Source organism: Sporothrix schenckii (assembly GCF_000961545.1).
Source record: "Sporothrix schenckii 1099-18 chromosome Unknown Cont41, whole genome shotgun sequence".
NCBI lineage: Eukaryota > Fungi > Ascomycota > Sordariomycetes > Ophiostomatales > Ophiostomataceae > Sporothrix > Sporothrix schenckii.
In genome coordinates this window covers 3,050,252-3,067,637 of record NW_015971142.1, presented here as the reverse complement: position 1 = coordinate 3,067,637, position 17,386 = coordinate 3,050,252, and the positions used below count along the sequence as shown (strand labels likewise).

The 17,386-nt window shown below is 55.6% G+C and overlaps 4 protein-coding genes across 4 annotated transcripts; 2 read left to right on the top strand and 2 right to left on the bottom strand.

Moving 5' to 3' along the window:
• Positions 1-161: 161 nt before the first annotated feature.
• On the bottom strand, positions 162-2,600 carry SPSK_07082 (nucleolar protein 4; the record flags this gene model as incomplete). Its single annotated transcript, XM_016733751.1, has 1 exon — positions 162-2,600. One exon carries the CDS (start codon positions 2,598-2,600, stop codon positions 162-164), a length of 2,439 nt encoding a protein of 812 aa, XP_016591329.1.
• A 402-nt stretch (positions 2,601-3,002) lies between these two features.
• On the top strand, positions 3,003-6,292 carry SPSK_06939 (condensin complex subunit 3; the record flags this gene model as incomplete). Its single annotated transcript, XM_016733609.1, has 2 exons — positions 3,003-5,730; positions 5,805-6,292. 2 exons carry the CDS (start codon positions 3,003-3,005, stop codon positions 6,290-6,292), a joined length of 3,216 nt encoding a protein of 1,071 aa, XP_016591328.1.
• Positions 6,293-6,512: 220 nt separating this feature from the next.
• Positions 6,513-9,448, bottom strand: SPSK_06993 (ethanolaminephosphotransferase; the record flags this gene model as incomplete). Its single annotated transcript, XM_016733663.1, has 4 exons — positions 6,513-7,955; positions 7,977-9,057; positions 9,115-9,159; positions 9,228-9,448. 4 exons carry the CDS (start codon positions 9,446-9,448, stop codon positions 6,513-6,515), a joined length of 2,790 nt encoding a protein of 929 aa, XP_016591327.1.
• Positions 9,449-13,362: 3,914 nt separating this feature from the next.
• On the top strand, positions 13,363-15,355 carry SPSK_07217 (uncharacterized protein; the record flags this gene model as incomplete). The annotated part of the gene is made up of 2 exons (XM_016733881.1): positions 13,363-14,884; positions 14,955-15,355. 2 exons carry the CDS (start codon positions 13,363-13,365, stop codon positions 15,353-15,355), a joined length of 1,923 nt encoding a protein of 640 aa, XP_016591326.1.
• Positions 15,356-17,386: the final 2,031 nt, after the last annotated feature.

Here is a 17,386-nt window from a genome sequence, read left to right as displayed (position 1 = left end):
CTAGCCCTTAAACCCGAGTGAAGGATAAATAGACCATGTGAATGCTATTTAGAGTGAATTGTTCACCCCTTTTAGGTTGTATAAAAGTGACTTTGTGCTAATCTATGCAATATGTAAACAAATGACAAAACGCCGTGCCCAAACTACCTCGTTCCATGCAATCAGCCCCGAGAGGCGCCCTTCTTCTTGCGCATCATGCGCTTCCGTTGGATAATCTGTTGGCGCACGGCCAGCTTTGCATCGGCCCGCTCCTTCTTGGACGGCCGCACACCATCGGCGCCCGTGTCGCCCTTGCCGGTCTTTGCTGCTGCCTTGGCAGCCTTCGAAGCTTGCGCAAGGGTCTTCTCGCCGCCCTGCTCAGATGCTCCTTTCTTGTTCTTTGTCGACTTATTAAAGTTCTCCGCTCTGCTGAACTTGCCAGGCTTCTCTGATGGCTTCTGCGACTTGCCCGACTTGTCAAACTTGCCAAACTTGGAATTGCCGCGTGGTCGGCCGTTCGATGGACCGTTGGTTTCGTCGTTCGCCTCACCCTCTGGACGCGGTGGGCGCGGGTTGCGCGACCGCTCCTCGTTGGCCTTGCGACGTGCAACCACGTTGGCGTTCTCAATCGCAAACTCGACAATCAAGCGGTTCGTCTTGTTACCGTTTTGTACTGCGTGGCCGTTGAGCCAGCGAAGCGCCGTCAACGCCCAGCGGTGCGACCAGTACTCAATAAAACCGTAGCCACGGCTCTTGCCGCCCTCGTTCGACTCGTCTACTTTGGTGCCCTTTTCAGTCTCAAACACAACCTTGGCCTGCTTCACCACGCCCTTGCCCTTGGCGCGCCGCAGTTGCTCTGCCTCGCGGTCCTGCTGGCCGCCGCGCGCAATCTCGTCGCGGGCCAGCGGCTGGCGGCGACCCTCCTTGACGTCCGTCGCGAAGCCCACAACAGCCTTGCGCGCCAGCTCCTTGAGGCCCTTGGAATCAATGTGACGCGGGATGTTGCGGATAGCAAGTCGCGTCAGACTCAAAGACAAGCTGGGGTTGCTCTTGATCATCGTCTGGCGCTGCTTGACACTGGCCTCGCGCATCTTGATTTCGGGCGCGGGAAGCAGGTTGTACAGCGGTGAACCGACCGCAATCGTGCCCTCGGACAACAAGAACAGATGACGCTTGTCCTTCTCCCGGGCCCGTTGGGCAGCAGGGCCTTCCTCGAACAGCTTTGTCGCCTCCGCCTTCGACACAGCCTGTGCCACCTGCAGCACACGACCGTTGAGTGTATATCGGCCGTCACGGTCCACGCGCTCGTCCTGCAGCACCGAGTGCTTGCCGGTGACCGCCGGCTTCTGAGCACGCGGGGCGGTGCGCACACAGGCCTTGGCATCCTCTTCGCTCACAAAGCAAACGAAGCCTGTGCCGGCAGGCCGGTCGGTAGCTCGGTCCATGACAATGCGAGCGTACCGCAACGGTCCAAACTTTGAAAAGTGTGACTTTAACTCGGCATCCGTAGTCGTGAAAGGGAGGTTGCGAACGAAAAGCGTGGACGAATTGTCAGTCGTCAGGACCTTTTTGGGGGCCTCCACCTCATCCTCATCCTCCTCCTCGTCATCGTCCTCCCATTCCTTCTCTTCATCATCTTCGGAGCCCTCCTCGTCGCTAGTAGTGTCGTCGTCCTTTGCGTCGTCATCGTCATCCTCCTCCTCCTCGAGATTCTCCATATTGTCTTTCATAAAGTTCCGCATATCCTCCTCTGCCTGCAGCTGCTCGGCGGTCTTTGGTGGACCAGAAGCCTCCTTGCCAGCCTTGGACGTCTTAGTCTTGGGCGACTTGGCATCCTTCGTCTCCTCGGCGTCGTCGATGTTGTCGCCGCTATCCTTCTGTTGCAGCTCTTCCCACTTCTGCTTGTCGACAGCAAAATCGACAGCGAGCGTCCGCCCGTCCACGACCTTGCCGTTGACACCCACGATGGCATTTTCCGCGTTCTTCTTGCCACGCAGGGTAACAAAGCCGAAGCCCGACAGTTTTCCCTTGGAGCTTGGCAGATCGGCAAACTTGACTTTTCCGTACATACGGAAGAGCGCCGCCAGGTCCTGCGACGTTTTTACGCTCCACGGTAGGTTGCGCACAATGAGCTTGGGTGCCTTGCGTGCCTCAAGCATATCCTCCTCGCGCTTCTTCTTCTTGTCGGCAGCCGCCGCGGCACCTGCAATGGCCTTGGCCGAGGCGTTTGTCGCAGTCGGTCGGCTACGCGGCTCCGCAATCTCGAGTCGCAGTCGGCGGCCCTCGAGCAGCTGGTTGTCCAGCTTGGCCTTGGCTTCGGCAGCGTCCTCGGCGTCGGTGAAGGTCACGAATCCATAGCCCCGAGATTCCTTGGTTTTGGGGTCCGTTACGACGGTGGCGTGCTTGACGGGGAAGTGCTCCGAGAAAAACTCGGTCAGCTTCTCGCTGGTGGCAGTCGTCGGCAGCGACCGGACAAAAATCGACCGGCGCTCCTCGACACGAGCCTTCTTATTCGGCGGCGCAGTTATCGCGGCCGACTGGGCGTCGCCGGATTCCTCATGGCGGCGTTCCTGGTCGGCCTCCGCCTCTCTCCGTCTCTTCTGTGTCACAGACTTGGCCATGGTCGTGGTGGTGCTGGCGTTTTTTCGGCTGTCTGCGAAAGAGTGTTGCTGGTAGACACTATCAACTCTTTTTCGAATGCCCAGCTTTTTTCTCTTCAGTGAATACTTTTTAAAGTGGATGCACCAGAAAAATTAAAGTGGGGATGTTTTATCGCGATAAGATATTTCTTGCCGTCACGTGCACAGCTGTTGACGTTCGAGCTAGACTAGTCCCGAAATGGACCAAAATAAACAAGGCGGCACCCTTTGTTGTCATGGCCCACCATCGCCAAACCGGTGCCACGTCTCGCGACAGTAGCACTTCGGTGCATTTCATCCAACAACCACTTTCTCGATACCAGGATACAGTGACTGGGTGTCTGCTTTTTGCATCGCGCATCACACGCCCCCAACAGACAGAACATGCCTGCCCGCACATCAAGGACCTCGCGGGTCTCCAGTGCCCTTTCGCACAAAACATCCTCGACAACACTTGGCCGCCCCTCTGCCGCGTCGCGCGCCTCGTCTGTCAACCTCGACATCCCCGCCGAGCCTGAAGACAATGCTCTGCGTGCAAAGATTGCGCCTGTCTTTCGCGAGGCGCAGAAGAACACGGCCTCGCACCGCAAGCTCGCAGTGAACCTGCGCAAGATCCAGGAGGCTTGCTGTTACGAACCGACGAGCGTCAAGGCGTCAGCCGCAGTGTCGGCCGACTTTCACGAAGATGACTTCAACGAGGAGTTTGTTCGCTGCGTGTACCGCGTCATGCCAGTCAAGAAGTCGGAGCCAGTTGGCGACAAGGTCATTCGCTTCGTCGGCCTGTTCCTTCGCCACGCCATCGAGAAGGATAACGAGCTGCTGGGCGAAGTCGACGAGGATGCTAGCACCATGCCGGAGACCCCTGGCACGCGTCTGACGGGCGTCCTGGTCGACAAGGTCCTCCTCCTTCTGGTCGCCAAGGACAAGTACGTGCGCTACCGCGCCACCCAGCTCATCTCGCACATTGTCAACTCACTCGACGCTATCGACGACGATTTGTTCCAGAAGCTGCGCTCTGGCCTGTTGCGGCGCATTCGCGACAAAGAGGCCATGATCCGCGCGCAAGCCGTCCTGGGCCTGGGCCGTCTTGCTGGTAACTCCGTCGAAGAGGCCCAGGACTCGGACGATAGCGAGGGCGGTGCCGCTGCGATTGGCCTGCTCGACAAACTTCTCGAGGTCCTCCAGAACGACCCTAGTGCGGACGTACGTCGGTCGCTGCTGGTCAACCTGCCGATTCTGCCCAACACACTGCCATACCTTCTTGAGCGTGCGCGAGACTCCGACGCCGCCACCCGCCGCGCGGTCTACTCTCGTCTGTTGCCTGCCCTAGGCGACTTCCGCCACTTGTCGCTGTCAATGCGCGAGAAGCTCCTCCGCTGGGGCCTGCGTGACAGAGACGAGAACGTCAGAAAGGCTGCCGGCCGCCTCTTCCGTGAACGCTGGATTGAGGACTGCGCTGGCCTGCCTGAAGCGGGTGAAGACGGCCAGCCGGCGGAACCTGCGGCGCCCAGCTTTGACGGCCTTCTTGAACTTCTTGAGCGTATCGACGTTGTCAACTCGGGTGTCGAAGAGGGCGTGGCGCTCGAGGCCATGCAGGGCTTCTGGGAGGGCCGTCCCGACTACCGCGATGCCGTCAACTTTGACGACGCCTTCTGGGAGACGCTCTCTGCTGAGTCCGTGTTCATGGCGCGGAGTTTCAACGACTTCTGCCGCAGTGACGACAGCGGAAAATACGAGTGTCTGGTTGAAGAGAAGCTGCCAGAGGTCACGAAGCTCGCGTTCTACCTGGAGCGCTACACTAAGGTGCTTGTCGACGCCATCAAGAGAGCCGAGGAGAAGGAGGTCGACGAGGACGAAGAGGACGAGGAAGAGGATACCGTAGAGCAGGAGTTCATTGTCGAGCAGCTGCTTCACATTGCCCTGACACTGGACTACTCTGACGAGGTGGGCCGGCGTAAGATGTTTGCGCTGCTGAGACAGAGCCTGTCCATCTCGGACCTGCCCGACGAGGTGACGAAGCTGACAGTCAACGTCCTACGCGACATCTGTGCACCTGATGCCGCTGGTGAGCGCGAGTTCTGTAGCGTCGTCCTCGAGGCCGTCGCCGACGTGCACGACACGATTCTCGACGACGTGGACACGAACGAAGCTGCCGAAGACGACAGCTTCCACTCTGCCCGGTCGGAAGTGAGCAGCGACACGACGCCGACCAAGAGCAGACAATCATCCAAGCAGCCCGAGCTGACGGAAGAGGAGGCCCAGGCCAAGGCTATCAAGGAGATTGTCATCAACCTCAAGTGCCTGCACATTGTGCAGTGCATGCTCTCCAACGTCAGCGGCAGCCTCCAGAAGAACGACCACCTCGTGGCTATGCTCAACAACCTGGTGGTTCCGGCCGTACGCAGCCACGAGGCGCCCGTTCGTGAGCGTGGTCTCGTGTGTCTTGGCCTGTGCGCCCTGCTTGATCGGTCCCTGGCCGAAGAGAACCTGGAAGTTTTTATGCGCTTCTACACCAAGGGTCACACCTCCCTGCAGATTACGGCCCTGCACATTCTGACCGACATCCTGAATGTTCACGGCGCGCAGCTGCTTTCCAGCAACCCGGCCTTGCTCCGCGTGTACGTCAAGGCCCTCCGCTCAGGTGCCAAGGCCCCGGAGGTGCAAGCGACAGCGACAGTGGCCGTCTCCAAGCTTCTACTCGGTCGTGTGGTGACGGACCAGGAAGTGGCATTTGAGTTGCTCAAGACGTTGGTCGTTGCTTACTTTGAGCCTTCCAGTTCTACCAACCAGGGTGTCCGCCAGGCACTCAACTACTTCCTTCCTGTGTTCTGCTACTCTCGTGCCGAGAACCAGGCGCTGATGCAGGCTGTGTCGCTGGATGCCCTGCACGCACTCTTCAATGTGCGTGAAGGCCTGGAAGATGACGATGAGGACGTTGATGCCGAGATGGCCAGCCTGGCAACGATCGGTGCATGCTTGGTTGATTGGACGGACCCCCGCAAATGCTTCGTTCCCGGCATGCCTGCGGACGTCGAGAAGAAGAATGTCAACGCCGACGTGCATTTAGACTTTGCTAAGGCCATTCTCGACCGCTTGTACGGCAACGCTAGCAGTAAGACAACCCCAACCCGCCCTTGTTCTATGCCTCCTTTCATTAAAATAAACACGCTACTAACAACTGTACAGAGGAGGAGAAGAAGGCAGTTGCACCACTGCTGGGCAAGCTGTATGTGTCGCCGACGTCGACCGAAGAGAAGATTCGGGCGGTGTACGAAGAGGTCTCGGAAGCAGTAGAGAGCCAGCTGCTGTCGGATGCGACCAGTCGCAATGCGCTCTATAAGATCCATGTCAGCCTCGGCAAGATTGTCAACAACCTCGACCAGGCACAAGCGTCCCACGTTGGCGGCAGCGGCAGTGTCGTGGGGGGCCGTCGCAGCATGAGCCGGGCCACATCGCTGGGAGTAGATGACCGCACCATTCTGGCAGGCAACAACGAGGAACGGACAATCGTGGGCCAGATCAAGGAAGAGGACGAAGACGAGGGTGACGGCGTGTTAGAAGACCTGAATGAGACGGACGTGGATGCAGATGAGATCGGCGACGGCACCACGATACAAATGACGACGGTACAGGCAGACGAAGACTCGCTGACAGATGATCTTCTCGATGATTGATTGGCAGTCAGGTGACGCCAATGTAGTTTTGGATCCACGAGGCTTCTTTCTCTTTGTTTTACCCCCTTGTCTAAATTGGTTAATGTTTCTATGACTTTGAAAATCAAATGCTATCTTTCCTCTTTCTCTCTTGGTCTATCCGCGTCTACAGCCCTTTCTACTAGTTGTATAAATGTAGTATAGTACAGTCATTGTTTATCCAAGACCAGCCAATTACACATTATGGCGTTTGTTTAGAGGAAGTACCCAACCAGTATAACAGCCCGCCAAGGCCCAGGTTGATGCCCAAGTGCATACCCAGGCTCCATGCAATACAGTAGAGATACTTGGGCGAGAAGACGGTCCACACGAACAGGTGTGTCCGCAGTGCCGTGCAGGCAGCCATGACGGCCACGGCGCTGGCCGCCGCAAATACAGTGAGGAGGCTAGCATGCTGCAGCCAGGGACAAGACGGTGACGACGACGAGCGAGTTGTGAGAAGGAGAACCGACGCAACGGCCCAGTAGATGGAGCCGGCCCAGTTGCTGACAAAAATCAGCACACCCACGGCGCCGGCGGAGAAACCGGAGATGCCGTTGTAGGCTGACGAGAGGTCGACGCTCGAGATGGCGTTGGTGCCCCCAAAAGCGAAAAACGAAGCAAATTGCAGGAGCAGCGCGGCCGTGGTGATCTCTGTGGGCGTGAGTTGTTGTTGCTGCGCGGCCAGAAAGCGGTAGATGACGCCAAACAAGAGGAACAGCGGGATGTTGGTAGTGCGGGACTGTGTTACGGCGAGCAGTGCATAGAGCGGGAGGAGAACATTGGTGGCAGGTCGGTTTAGAGTGTTGCCTTGCCGCTTCGAAACGACAATGGAGTAGACAGCCGCGGCGGTCGCAACAGACAGCCCAGCAAAGACGACGCGGGCGCGTGCAATAAGCGTAACCGGCCCGGTGCTGCCGCCATCAATGCGCTCAATCAGCTCGACGAGTGTGCTAGCAAAGCTGGCCACCAGCTCGGGCGAGTCCTCGTAGGTAAAGACAAGCTTGAACGACAGGGCCGAGAGAACAAGGAGAAACACAGCCGGTGCGGTCACAGCGGCGGGGAAGACAACAAGTCCTTGCACCAGTTCAATTGCGATCAGCGCGTACGTAGCCGCAACGACGGTCCAGAGCAGCTGTGGGTTGGGCTGCAAAATGGTCTTGACGAGGTCGGGCTCGCCGGCGAACTTTTGGCCGGTTTGGTTCCAGCTACGGAGAAGACGAACGGCCATGAAGGCGGCGACAACGGTTACTACAGCAGCAACAACGTGCTTCGGCGGCTGCCGGGCGCTCAACGATACACTCCGCCCGCCAATCACCGCCAGCCATGCGGAGGTGGCCCAGTACCAGAAATGGTGCTCCTCCTCGACGTAACTGCTGGCAAACATCATGATGCCATAGGTAATGCTAATGAGGGCAAACGGGGTCATCTCGCCCAGGCCACTGCCTCCGCCTCGCGAGACAAATGCGTAGGTGGCCCCGATGGCGAGGACCATGGAACTGGCAGCAGCGCCCAGGCCCAGGCCGAGCATGGGGATATTGTAGTTGCTGGCCATGCCACTCATTGTCTGTTGGGCATTGCGAAGCCACTGAGAAGCGGTTAGCCCTTGTCCAACCTGCTGTTTCTTTGCTAATTGCTTTCTGTGCTACGAAACCTACCAACATACCTTTATTGTTTTGGTGGCCCATTCATCATAACTCGCGTCGGTCAAGCCACCGCTTTCGTCATCGTCCTCAAGACGGGGCGCTGTACGCACAATGTCGTGCCACGCGCATGCAATTTCTTGGACATGCGTCTGCGGGCTGTTGCACTCTGCTATGGACACCTCTGCGAATACCTCGGGGCCAAACGCAGCCTCTAGAACACGCAGGATCTGGTGCCCATTGTGCATCAGGATCTGCACTTGGTCACGGCGCTCCGACCACAGTGGCAAGAATGTCGGGATAAACGCGCCCAGGTTGTTCTTGGGGGCCGGGAATCCCAGAAGCGCGCCCAGTGTCGGGGCCAAGTCGGACTGCTCGACGGTGTGGTAGAACTGAAAATCGTCTCGTTCGGCGAGAGGGCATGGCAGGAAAGACGCCGCAGAATCAGCCAGTGCTGTCTTGAGCTTCGGGGCGACAAAGAGCAAGGCGGGTGACGTCTCGCCAGCGGACGATGCGCCATGGTTGCCGGCGTCGTTCATGCCGTGGTCGCCCAGCAGGACAAGCAGCGTATTGGCGAGGTGCGGCTGCGTTTCCATGGCTTCGTAGATCTCGCGCACAATGGCGTCCATCTCGTGCTGCTTGGGTACCATATTGGGGCTGCGCGGCCCGCCCTTGTGGCCAATGTGGTCGAGGCCAAGGTAGTGCAGCACCATGAGGCCCCAGTCGGTCTGGCGCAACTCGCGGGGGACGTGGCGCGTGACATTGTTGTCGACTTCGGTAAAATCGGCGACGAAGAAGCTGGAGGTGCCGTCGGCGCGGTCAAAGGTGTCCGGGAACAACTTGAGCCAGGTGTCGTCACCGTAGAGGACAAGCTTGCCGCCTGCGGCGGCACCATCTGCCTGCTGGGTCTGCTTGGCTTTCATCTGAGCCAGCCACGTATCTTGCGAGGCCAATGACGACGACTTGTCGCCCTCGTCGACGTTAAGGACGACATCGAGAAACGAAGGGATGGAGCCCGTGGTGATGGCCTTGATGCGCGGCATTGTGACCGTGGGCGACGTGGCATGTGCCGTAAAGGGCACGGCGGCACCACTGCGGATGAGTCTGTGCCGTGTCAGAGCTGGGCCGGGTGCTCTCCGGGGGGTTAAGGGGGTGGCTCACGATTGGGTAAATTGGAAGCCGCTGTTTGCGACATAGACGAAATCACTGAGAAAAAAGAGGTCAACATGGAGGTTCAGCGAAACACCGTCGACACTGCCAGGTGGCAACCCCACCTCCTCAGGGCATCAACGACCATGAACACGATACGGTCAAAGGGTGCCGGTGCCGGCGGTCCGAAGCCATGATCCTCATATTGCGCGAGGCCAGGCAGCAGCGGTTTGTAGGGGAAGAAGCCCTTGCCGAAGATGCCAATGGCGAGCGGGATCAACAGGTTCGCGCCCAGCAGCAGAAGAACAGCAAGCAGGGGCGTTCCAGCTGCATTTCGAGCGGCCATGTCGGCGATGGCGCGTGAGGGCATACACTAGAAAGGAAAATGAAACGAGTAACCGTTCAATGGAGAATGAGAGGCGAAAGGGGGCAGCTATATGGCGATGGAAGAGGAGCACTCCATCACGGGCAAGCTCGCTCGTCGGTGGCGCAAGGAGAGTGTTTGGCCTTGGCGGGGCCGCAGATTCGTCGTGTCGATTGTCGTCCTACTGTGCCGTCGTGGTCGTCGCGATAAAAGATACGACGTCGAGATGCGTCAGGAACGCTCCTAAATGCTTAAATTGAGACCTCCGTATTCTTAGTGCGATGCAGGGAAGCGACGAGCCGCCATGTAGACGAGACGGGCAGGTGTGGCCAAGGCGCGCTGTCTCATTGGGTTCTGGCTTGACACGAGGTCATGTGACCGAATCGAGGTTCACCTTGAAACAAGACGGGGCTATTATTTTGCTTTGCTTCATCGTACTTTGCACTTGCGCGCTGTTTTGGTAATTCACAGTGGTTTCTGTTGACGTCAGTTTAGGTTTGGATTTTATTGGATAATTTCGAGTCTTTTTAAAAGCCTTCAGTTTATTTCGATCTAATCTGGACCTTTTTTTTGTCCTGTTCTTTCCATCCACCCAGTTTCGATTTGGTTGATTTTCATCAAAAGAAATTAATAATCGTGTAAACTCAACCTTACCGGGCTGCCGGGGTAGCTTCCTACCATGACGCAGCAGAATCTACATAGCTTGACATCTGGCTTTATGGACCCTGCTCAGATACTCAAAACCCGATTCTGAGTGAAGATGGGATTCTGAATGCGAGCGAACGACAGAACTTGAGACAATTTCGAAATCAACAGCATCTAGAAAAGCAGAGTTCGTTGGCTTAGCCCAAGGTAAGCACATGAGCGATTCTGAATTGAGACGAGACAAGAAATGATTCCACAAACGTGAGATGATTTGTGACAAAATTTCCTTGGGTCCAGGCTATCAACCGGTTGTCATTCTTTAAACAAAACCTCACATCCTTCTCCGCATGCCAGATCTGAGCTTCGGTTACGAAACACCATTGTATCTTTTCTCTGTTCCTTCTAGGACACTGGTGACTGAGAACCAAACCACGTTGTGTCGGTCCCTGGCCTGTTTTGATTATCGGAGGTGGCCCAGAAACTAAAAGCACTGACATTGTGTCGTGGCTGAAGTGGTGGTCAGCACGGACTTGAATGTCCGGCCGTGACATTGACACGGCTTTAAAGAATGCAGAGTCCGAATGTCGCACCCAAAATGTATGTTTTTCCTTTGTAAATGCCGGGCCACGACTACGAGTGCATGGTGCCAGACGGCCACAGAGGCCGCACACATACGACGTCAGAAACATTTTGAGAGTGAGAAACTGCAACACACCAGATTGGGGTCACAACGGCCATTTAATTTATGCACCCTGTAGAGCTCCTTTCTTTCCATTGGTAAGCATAATTGTTTCCGTGAGACAGGGACTTAAGCTTTGCTACAGCCGCAGACCACCATGTACAATTAGAAAACATTGTGCATGGGGCATCTTTGGGGCGTGAATGGGGACGCGGACTACTTCGTAGGCTGGTCTGATTGTACAGATTTTTGTGCAAATCACGGATGCTCTACGCTCCGTTATGAGTGGGACCACAATTGTGGGTGAGTTTGGCAAATCGTGCATAAGACACATGGAGCGATGAGCTAGGACATAATGTTACAGCTGGCAGACATGCTCCAACGCTAGAAAAATAAAAGAAAAAAAAAATACGTCAAGAGCATAACTCCGTAGAGTTAAAACAGACAACGTAGAGGGTTTTCACACTCAATACAAGGGAAGAGCAAAGAGCAGACGGGGGACAAGAAAGTAAAGCAATATCAGAACCGCTCCCCCCCAAGAACACCACGGTTATGTTTCCTACCGCCGTTCTCGTCGTCTCATTTGGTCCTCACAATTGGGGCCTTAAAGAAGTTTTCTAAACTGGCGTAAAGTCGGTGTGTGGAGCGTCCCGTCAGATATGCTTTACCGATGCTGAGGCTCAAAATAAATGGGAAAAGTTGAGAAACCCACGCCGGTTTAGAATCAAATATGGATGCCCAAAGACTGAAAACGGTAAACTAAAAGGAACATTAGAGAAACAAATCCACACAATGAACCACAATTATGACCATCATGCTAGACGAAAGATACTGTTATGCCAAGACAGTGCGGACTTTACGGCGATATCTCCACAACAACCGAAAGCTGCTTTGTCAGAACTGTTTTCTGAAAGCATACCGCACAGAGTATGGTATTTACCTAACCCTTGGAAGTGACATAACGACCGGCTGGCTCGGCATGCATTTGGAGGGCTCCGTCGTGTTTCAACGTGCTTCGGGCGTTCTTCAAACGATCTGCAAACATGTTTGCAAAACGCCACGCAAAAGCAATGGCGATATGTCTAATCGCACATTATGTTCGTCGCTACCATGGCTATCCTCTCAGATTCACCGGGTCGTGATACCACGTACGACATACGTTAAAGAGATCTACCCATTTCCCGGCCTATTCTGCCCATGTTACAAATAAATGACACGGGCTAGGCCATTGTGGCCGCGCGAGCCCTATCGTGTTTCGTCACCTCATCAACCACCCTCCTGTCGTGTACTCCACGGCGCTTAGGCCAGCCTGTCGAGTCCAGATGGCTAAACAGGGACGAAACGGGCCTTGACAAGATCCTGATTGTTGGCAATTTCCTGTAGGAATGTAGATACGACAAATCCAATGACATGGGCTTGCTTTCCATGATTCTAATTTTATGCTCAGAAAAAGACTTTGTCCCCAGCAGAGCAAGTGAAAATATGTTGTTTGTTCCAATGGACCACCATAACCACCTTGACCGCCATGACCACGCGTTCCGGTTCAAATTTCCGCCAAAAGTTCCTACCAACCAGACGGGATGCCATACTGGCGGGGGGCTGCAAGAAACGCGAGAAAGAATAAAGTAAGATAGTGGCTCCTCGTTTCGTTCTACGGGACCCGCTTCCTACTTTCCGTCTTCCGTGTCACACTCATCTTTGTGCAGATGGTACCCGGCTTCGTTCCTTCCCTCCAGCTGATAAAGCAACGTCGAAGGAAAGAGGCACAGTAATTACTGTGTGCACAAAGTGTCAGCAACGCACTAGTGTTTGTTTTATGCAAAAGTTAAGGCCGAAGCGCGAGGCAAGTGCTCACTGAACTTCCGTCATCCGTTCACTCCATATTTTTGTGCAAGTTGTGCGCCCACGCGCTGTGTTAGTTCGCAATCCCCCGTAAATTGTACAATTGCGCTTTGCACCTTCCTTGCCTCGCCCTTGAGATCCTGCCGAGTATTCCTACTGTATCTTACTCCTTTCCTTGCCTCTGTCTTCAAGACGGCCCACAGCGGAGCGGGACCCCCCAAAAACAAAAGTCGCAAAACAAAAACCACAGAAATCACCACGGACCCGGTGCCCGACCCACGACGCACGCGGCATGCGCCTGGCCCTTTTGCTGTTTATCTTGTTGTGCTCGCTTGCCGTCCTCCTGCCCCCTTCTGTCCAGTTTTATATATAAGCAGCTTACATCCGTCTGGTGCATCAACTTCGCTCTCTTTGTTTGTCCAGTTTTATGAAATGTATCCTTGACCATCTGCCTCGATTGGCTTCATCTCTCCTTTTATTGTCCTTCTTTTACTTGCTAGAATGTTTGTATAACCGTTTTCAGACACCGCCGCATCATTCCCACTTTGACATCATCGCATCTTATATCATGGTCAGCAGCTTCCAGCTTTGAGTCTACGACAACACCTATTCAAATTTGCTTCTGTGTGACTGTTGCCACCAGACACTGCTCTGATACGGCCTGATCTGTCTTCTCCGTCGACTGTGCTCACCACGCACCTGAGATTTTCTCTTTCTACCCGGCACAAACATGCCCGCAGAAAACCCATCGCCGGCGGCCGCGGTGCCTTCGGCGGCATCCTCCGTCACCGCTCAAGCCACATTCCCCGGGACACCGCAACGCGACCTCGAGACCGGCGCCATGGCCAAGCCAGAACCCTCACCGGTGTCACCAGCTGCACCTACAAAGGTCTCCCACTGGGACATCGTCTTCCGCCCGTCCGGCCTGACCCCCGAGATGCTCGCCCATCATTACCCCGGCGACGGCACCGAAGAGTCGCCCTACGTCGTGTCCTTCCTGCCTGTCGACCCTCGCGACCCGCAGCAGGTCCCCAAGTGGAAGAAATGGACGTACACGCTCATCATGGCCTTAGCAACGCTCGGTATTGCCTTTGTCAGTACGGCTTATACTGGTGGCCTGGCCGAGGTCATGGCCACCTTCCACGTGTCCACTGAGCTGTCCATCCTCGGTATCTCGCTTTTCGTGCTGGGATTTGCCATCGGCCCGCTCCTCTGGGCACCGTCCAGCGAGTTCTTCGGCCGCCAGATTCTCTTCGTCCTCACATACACCGTCTTGACCCTCTTCAATGTCGGCGCCGCCGTCTCGCAGAACATTCAGACGCTCATCATTATGCGCTTCTTTGCCGGTGCCTTTGGTTCCTCGCCCCTGACAAACGCAGGCGGCGTCATTGCCGACCTGTTCTCGGCCAAGGAGCGGGGCCTGGCCACGGCCGTGTACGCCGCTGCTCCGTTCCTCGGCCCCTCCTTGGGCCCCATTGTTTCTGGTTTCCTGGGCGACGCTGCCGGCTGGCGCTGGGTCGAGGGTCTGATGGCCATCTTCACGGGCGTCATGACGATCATGGGCGGCCTGGTCGTACCGGAGACGTACGCGCCGGTTCTGCTGCGCAAGCGTGCGGCCGCACTGTCCAAGCACACTGGCAAAGTCTACGTCTCCAAGCTGGACATGCACCACCGCGTGGCCGGTGCCAAAGGACCCTCCATGGCCACGCAGTTCCGCACGGCTCTGTCGCGGCCTTGGATCCTGCTGTTCCGAGAGCCCATTGTCTTTGTCTTGTCCATCTACATGGCCATCATCTACGGCACCATGTACATGATGTTCGCCGCCTTCCCAATCATTTTCCAGCAGGGCCGTGGCTGGTCTGCCGGTATTGGCGGCCTGGCCTTTTTGGGCATTGCAGTTGGCATGGTCACGGGCGTATCGTATGCCATATTTGACAACCGCAGCTATGCGCGCAAGGTCGCGGCGTCGCCTGACGGCACGGCGCCGCCCGAGGCGCGTCTGCCTGCGGGTGCCATTGGCTCCATATTGCTGCCCATTGGCCTGTTCTGGTTCGCATGGACCAATGCGGCCCCCGTCCACTGGGTTGTGCCTATCATCGGCTCTGGGTTCTTTGCGACTGGCATTGTCCTCGTCTTTTTAAGTCTGTTTAACTACCTGATCGACTCGTACGTCATCTTTGCCGCCTCGGTGTTGGCTGCCAGCACAGTCATCCGGTCGCTCTTTGGCGCTGCTTTCCCCCTGTTCACAACGTGTACGTTTTGGATCTTGTCGTCCCAGGTATAAGTACAAGAATGAACCCAGCTAACATTGCGTCATCGCAGACATGTACAAGAACCTGGGTGTCCACTGGGCCAGCTCGATCCCTGCTTTTTTGGCCCTTGCCTGCGTTCCCTTCCCCTTCCTGTTCATGCGCTACGGCAAGGCCATTCGCATGCGCTGCAAGTATTCCGCCGAAGCTGCCGAGGTGCTTCAACGCATGCGTGCCGACCAGATGCAGCAGCAGCAGAGCCCATCTGGTCCCGAGGAAGAGAATGACGCGGTTGACGAGGACGACGCCTTTGCTGAGGCCGATGCGCACGAAGCCCAGCAAAACCGCGAGCATGGCCTCGAGAAGCAGGCCACCAGCACCGAGGGCAAGGCCCTGACTCCGGAAGGTGCCCTGGCCAGGACCAGCCGCAACGTCTCGGACGACGACAACGCCGATTTCAAGGAGAAGTCGTAGGCGCGAGTGAGAAGGTGGCGTGGACATGATGGAAGCAGCAAGCAAGACGCGAGACGAGGCAAGTGATGGGACAATATACCCACTGAGGCAAGATGGTTCGGCATTTTGGGCGGCGTTTTTTTTTGTTGTACAATGCGTTTTGGATCATAGAACATTGGGAAAACCACTCAGTCTTAGACATCATTTTGTGATTTGGGCATTTTGGTCATCTTCTTACAATCTGCTAAACTTTACGCCATGTATGGTTTACGTCTTTCTATGACTTGTGTCGCCTTTCTCGGTGTGATACGTGATACACCGCCGGTCACCATGAGACAATGTTCTCGAGAACGACAACCGGCCCGAGCCGAGTCGTCGGAGCGTCCCTGGTAGCTTGTGCTTGTAAAAGAACAATATGATTGATTGATGCTGCGGTTCTACGACACGACGTGCTGCCGTCAGAAAACGTCGTCGCCACCCGGTCGTAGGACAGACACAATGGCATACATGTACTCACGCCGCAAAAATATCGTGCTCGCCCATCGGCGCCGATTTCCGTGATACACTATCTCAAAAGGTGCTGCTGACTTGGCGCTGATCAAACAAGATGGTAAGCAAGGGCCATGCAAGGAGGCCCAGACCGTTGGGGAAGCAAGGAAGCTCCGTGGCAATGTGGCCGAGACAGACGGGTGCTACGGTCATCAGTATGCGCGCATGTATGGCGTAGGTGGGCAACTGGTCCTGTAGACTGTTCGTGTCGTACAAAGTACATTGCACCTTCTTCTTTGTCCTCGAATGCACAGTAAGCATGTGAGGTGAACTGGCCAAACGGATCGCCGCTCTGCGGGCCAAGAAAGGGTCAACTATGTATGTATGCGTTGTCAAGTCTTGTCACGGTCAGCGTCGGGTGATCTAAACCAAACGAGGAACATTGACGCAGGTCGTCTAGACGGCCTACATGCAAAAACAAAAAAAAAATAAGAAAAAAGAAAACGAATGCCCTCTCCGCAACGCCGACACCAAAAGGCCTCGAACTCGAGCAAATAATGTCTCACTTGTTGATCTTTCTTCGCGGTCTTGACAAGCCAATATCGAGTTTTCATGGTCAGCAACTTGCTTCGTGAGAGGTAAGCAGGTTGGGAAAACAGCTTGCTGTTGTCTCAGAACAGCCCTCTCCTCACCACGTCTGATGTGCTCTGCCTATTCTTCTCGCCGCCTTGCCAACGAAACAGACAAAAGTACCTTTCTCGTCCAGTCCCGCTTACTTGCTTTGCTCACGGTGAATATCATGTCATGCCTTGCCATGGGGGATGCTATGCAATGCAAGGAGCCTTGCATTGCATTGGCACCAGTGACCAGGGCTACTCGCTTCAGCCGACTTGTCCAGTCGATTGGTTGACAGCTCTCGAGAGCGGCCCCCCCACCTGTTATGACAAGATGTACTATTATCTCACCTGGCGCTCGCTGGCCGTATTCCGGTCTTTTTTTTCTCTTTTGCTCGGTTTTGTGTGGTCTCCTCCTGCAAGTCTTGTCCTGGGCTAGCGTCTGCCACATCGAAGGAACCCGCCGAACTGCATGCACTGCGCCTGCCGCGGCATCGAGGCACTCCCTCACTTGGAGTACTAACCGCACAAATTGGTGTCCTCCCGTGCGAGGCAAACCGGAGCGCAATCCATAGCATGCTGGGCAGAAAAGAGTACGGTTCAGCTCGTGCCATGTTGCCGCTCGTCTTGCCAACCATGAGAAAGTATTTTGCCGACTTCGTTTCCATGTCTGTTGGTTGTTTCCCTTCTTTTTCCGGATCTGTGGACACAATGTCGTCCCTGAATGTTGTAGTACACAACCATTGTCTGCCTTGAATACCGAGAGCACGCCTTGGGACACGTTCAAGGGCCGCATGACCTCCTAGTCACGAGCTGGGAATTTTGTTCCGGCGTAAAATAAATTTGTGCCGGAGCCAAGTGGCGTGTTTCTGCCACCGCCTTTGTTTGAATGTTAACAAAAAAGTCGCCAACAGTGACATATTTTCCCAAAGACGATTCGAGCCCGTTA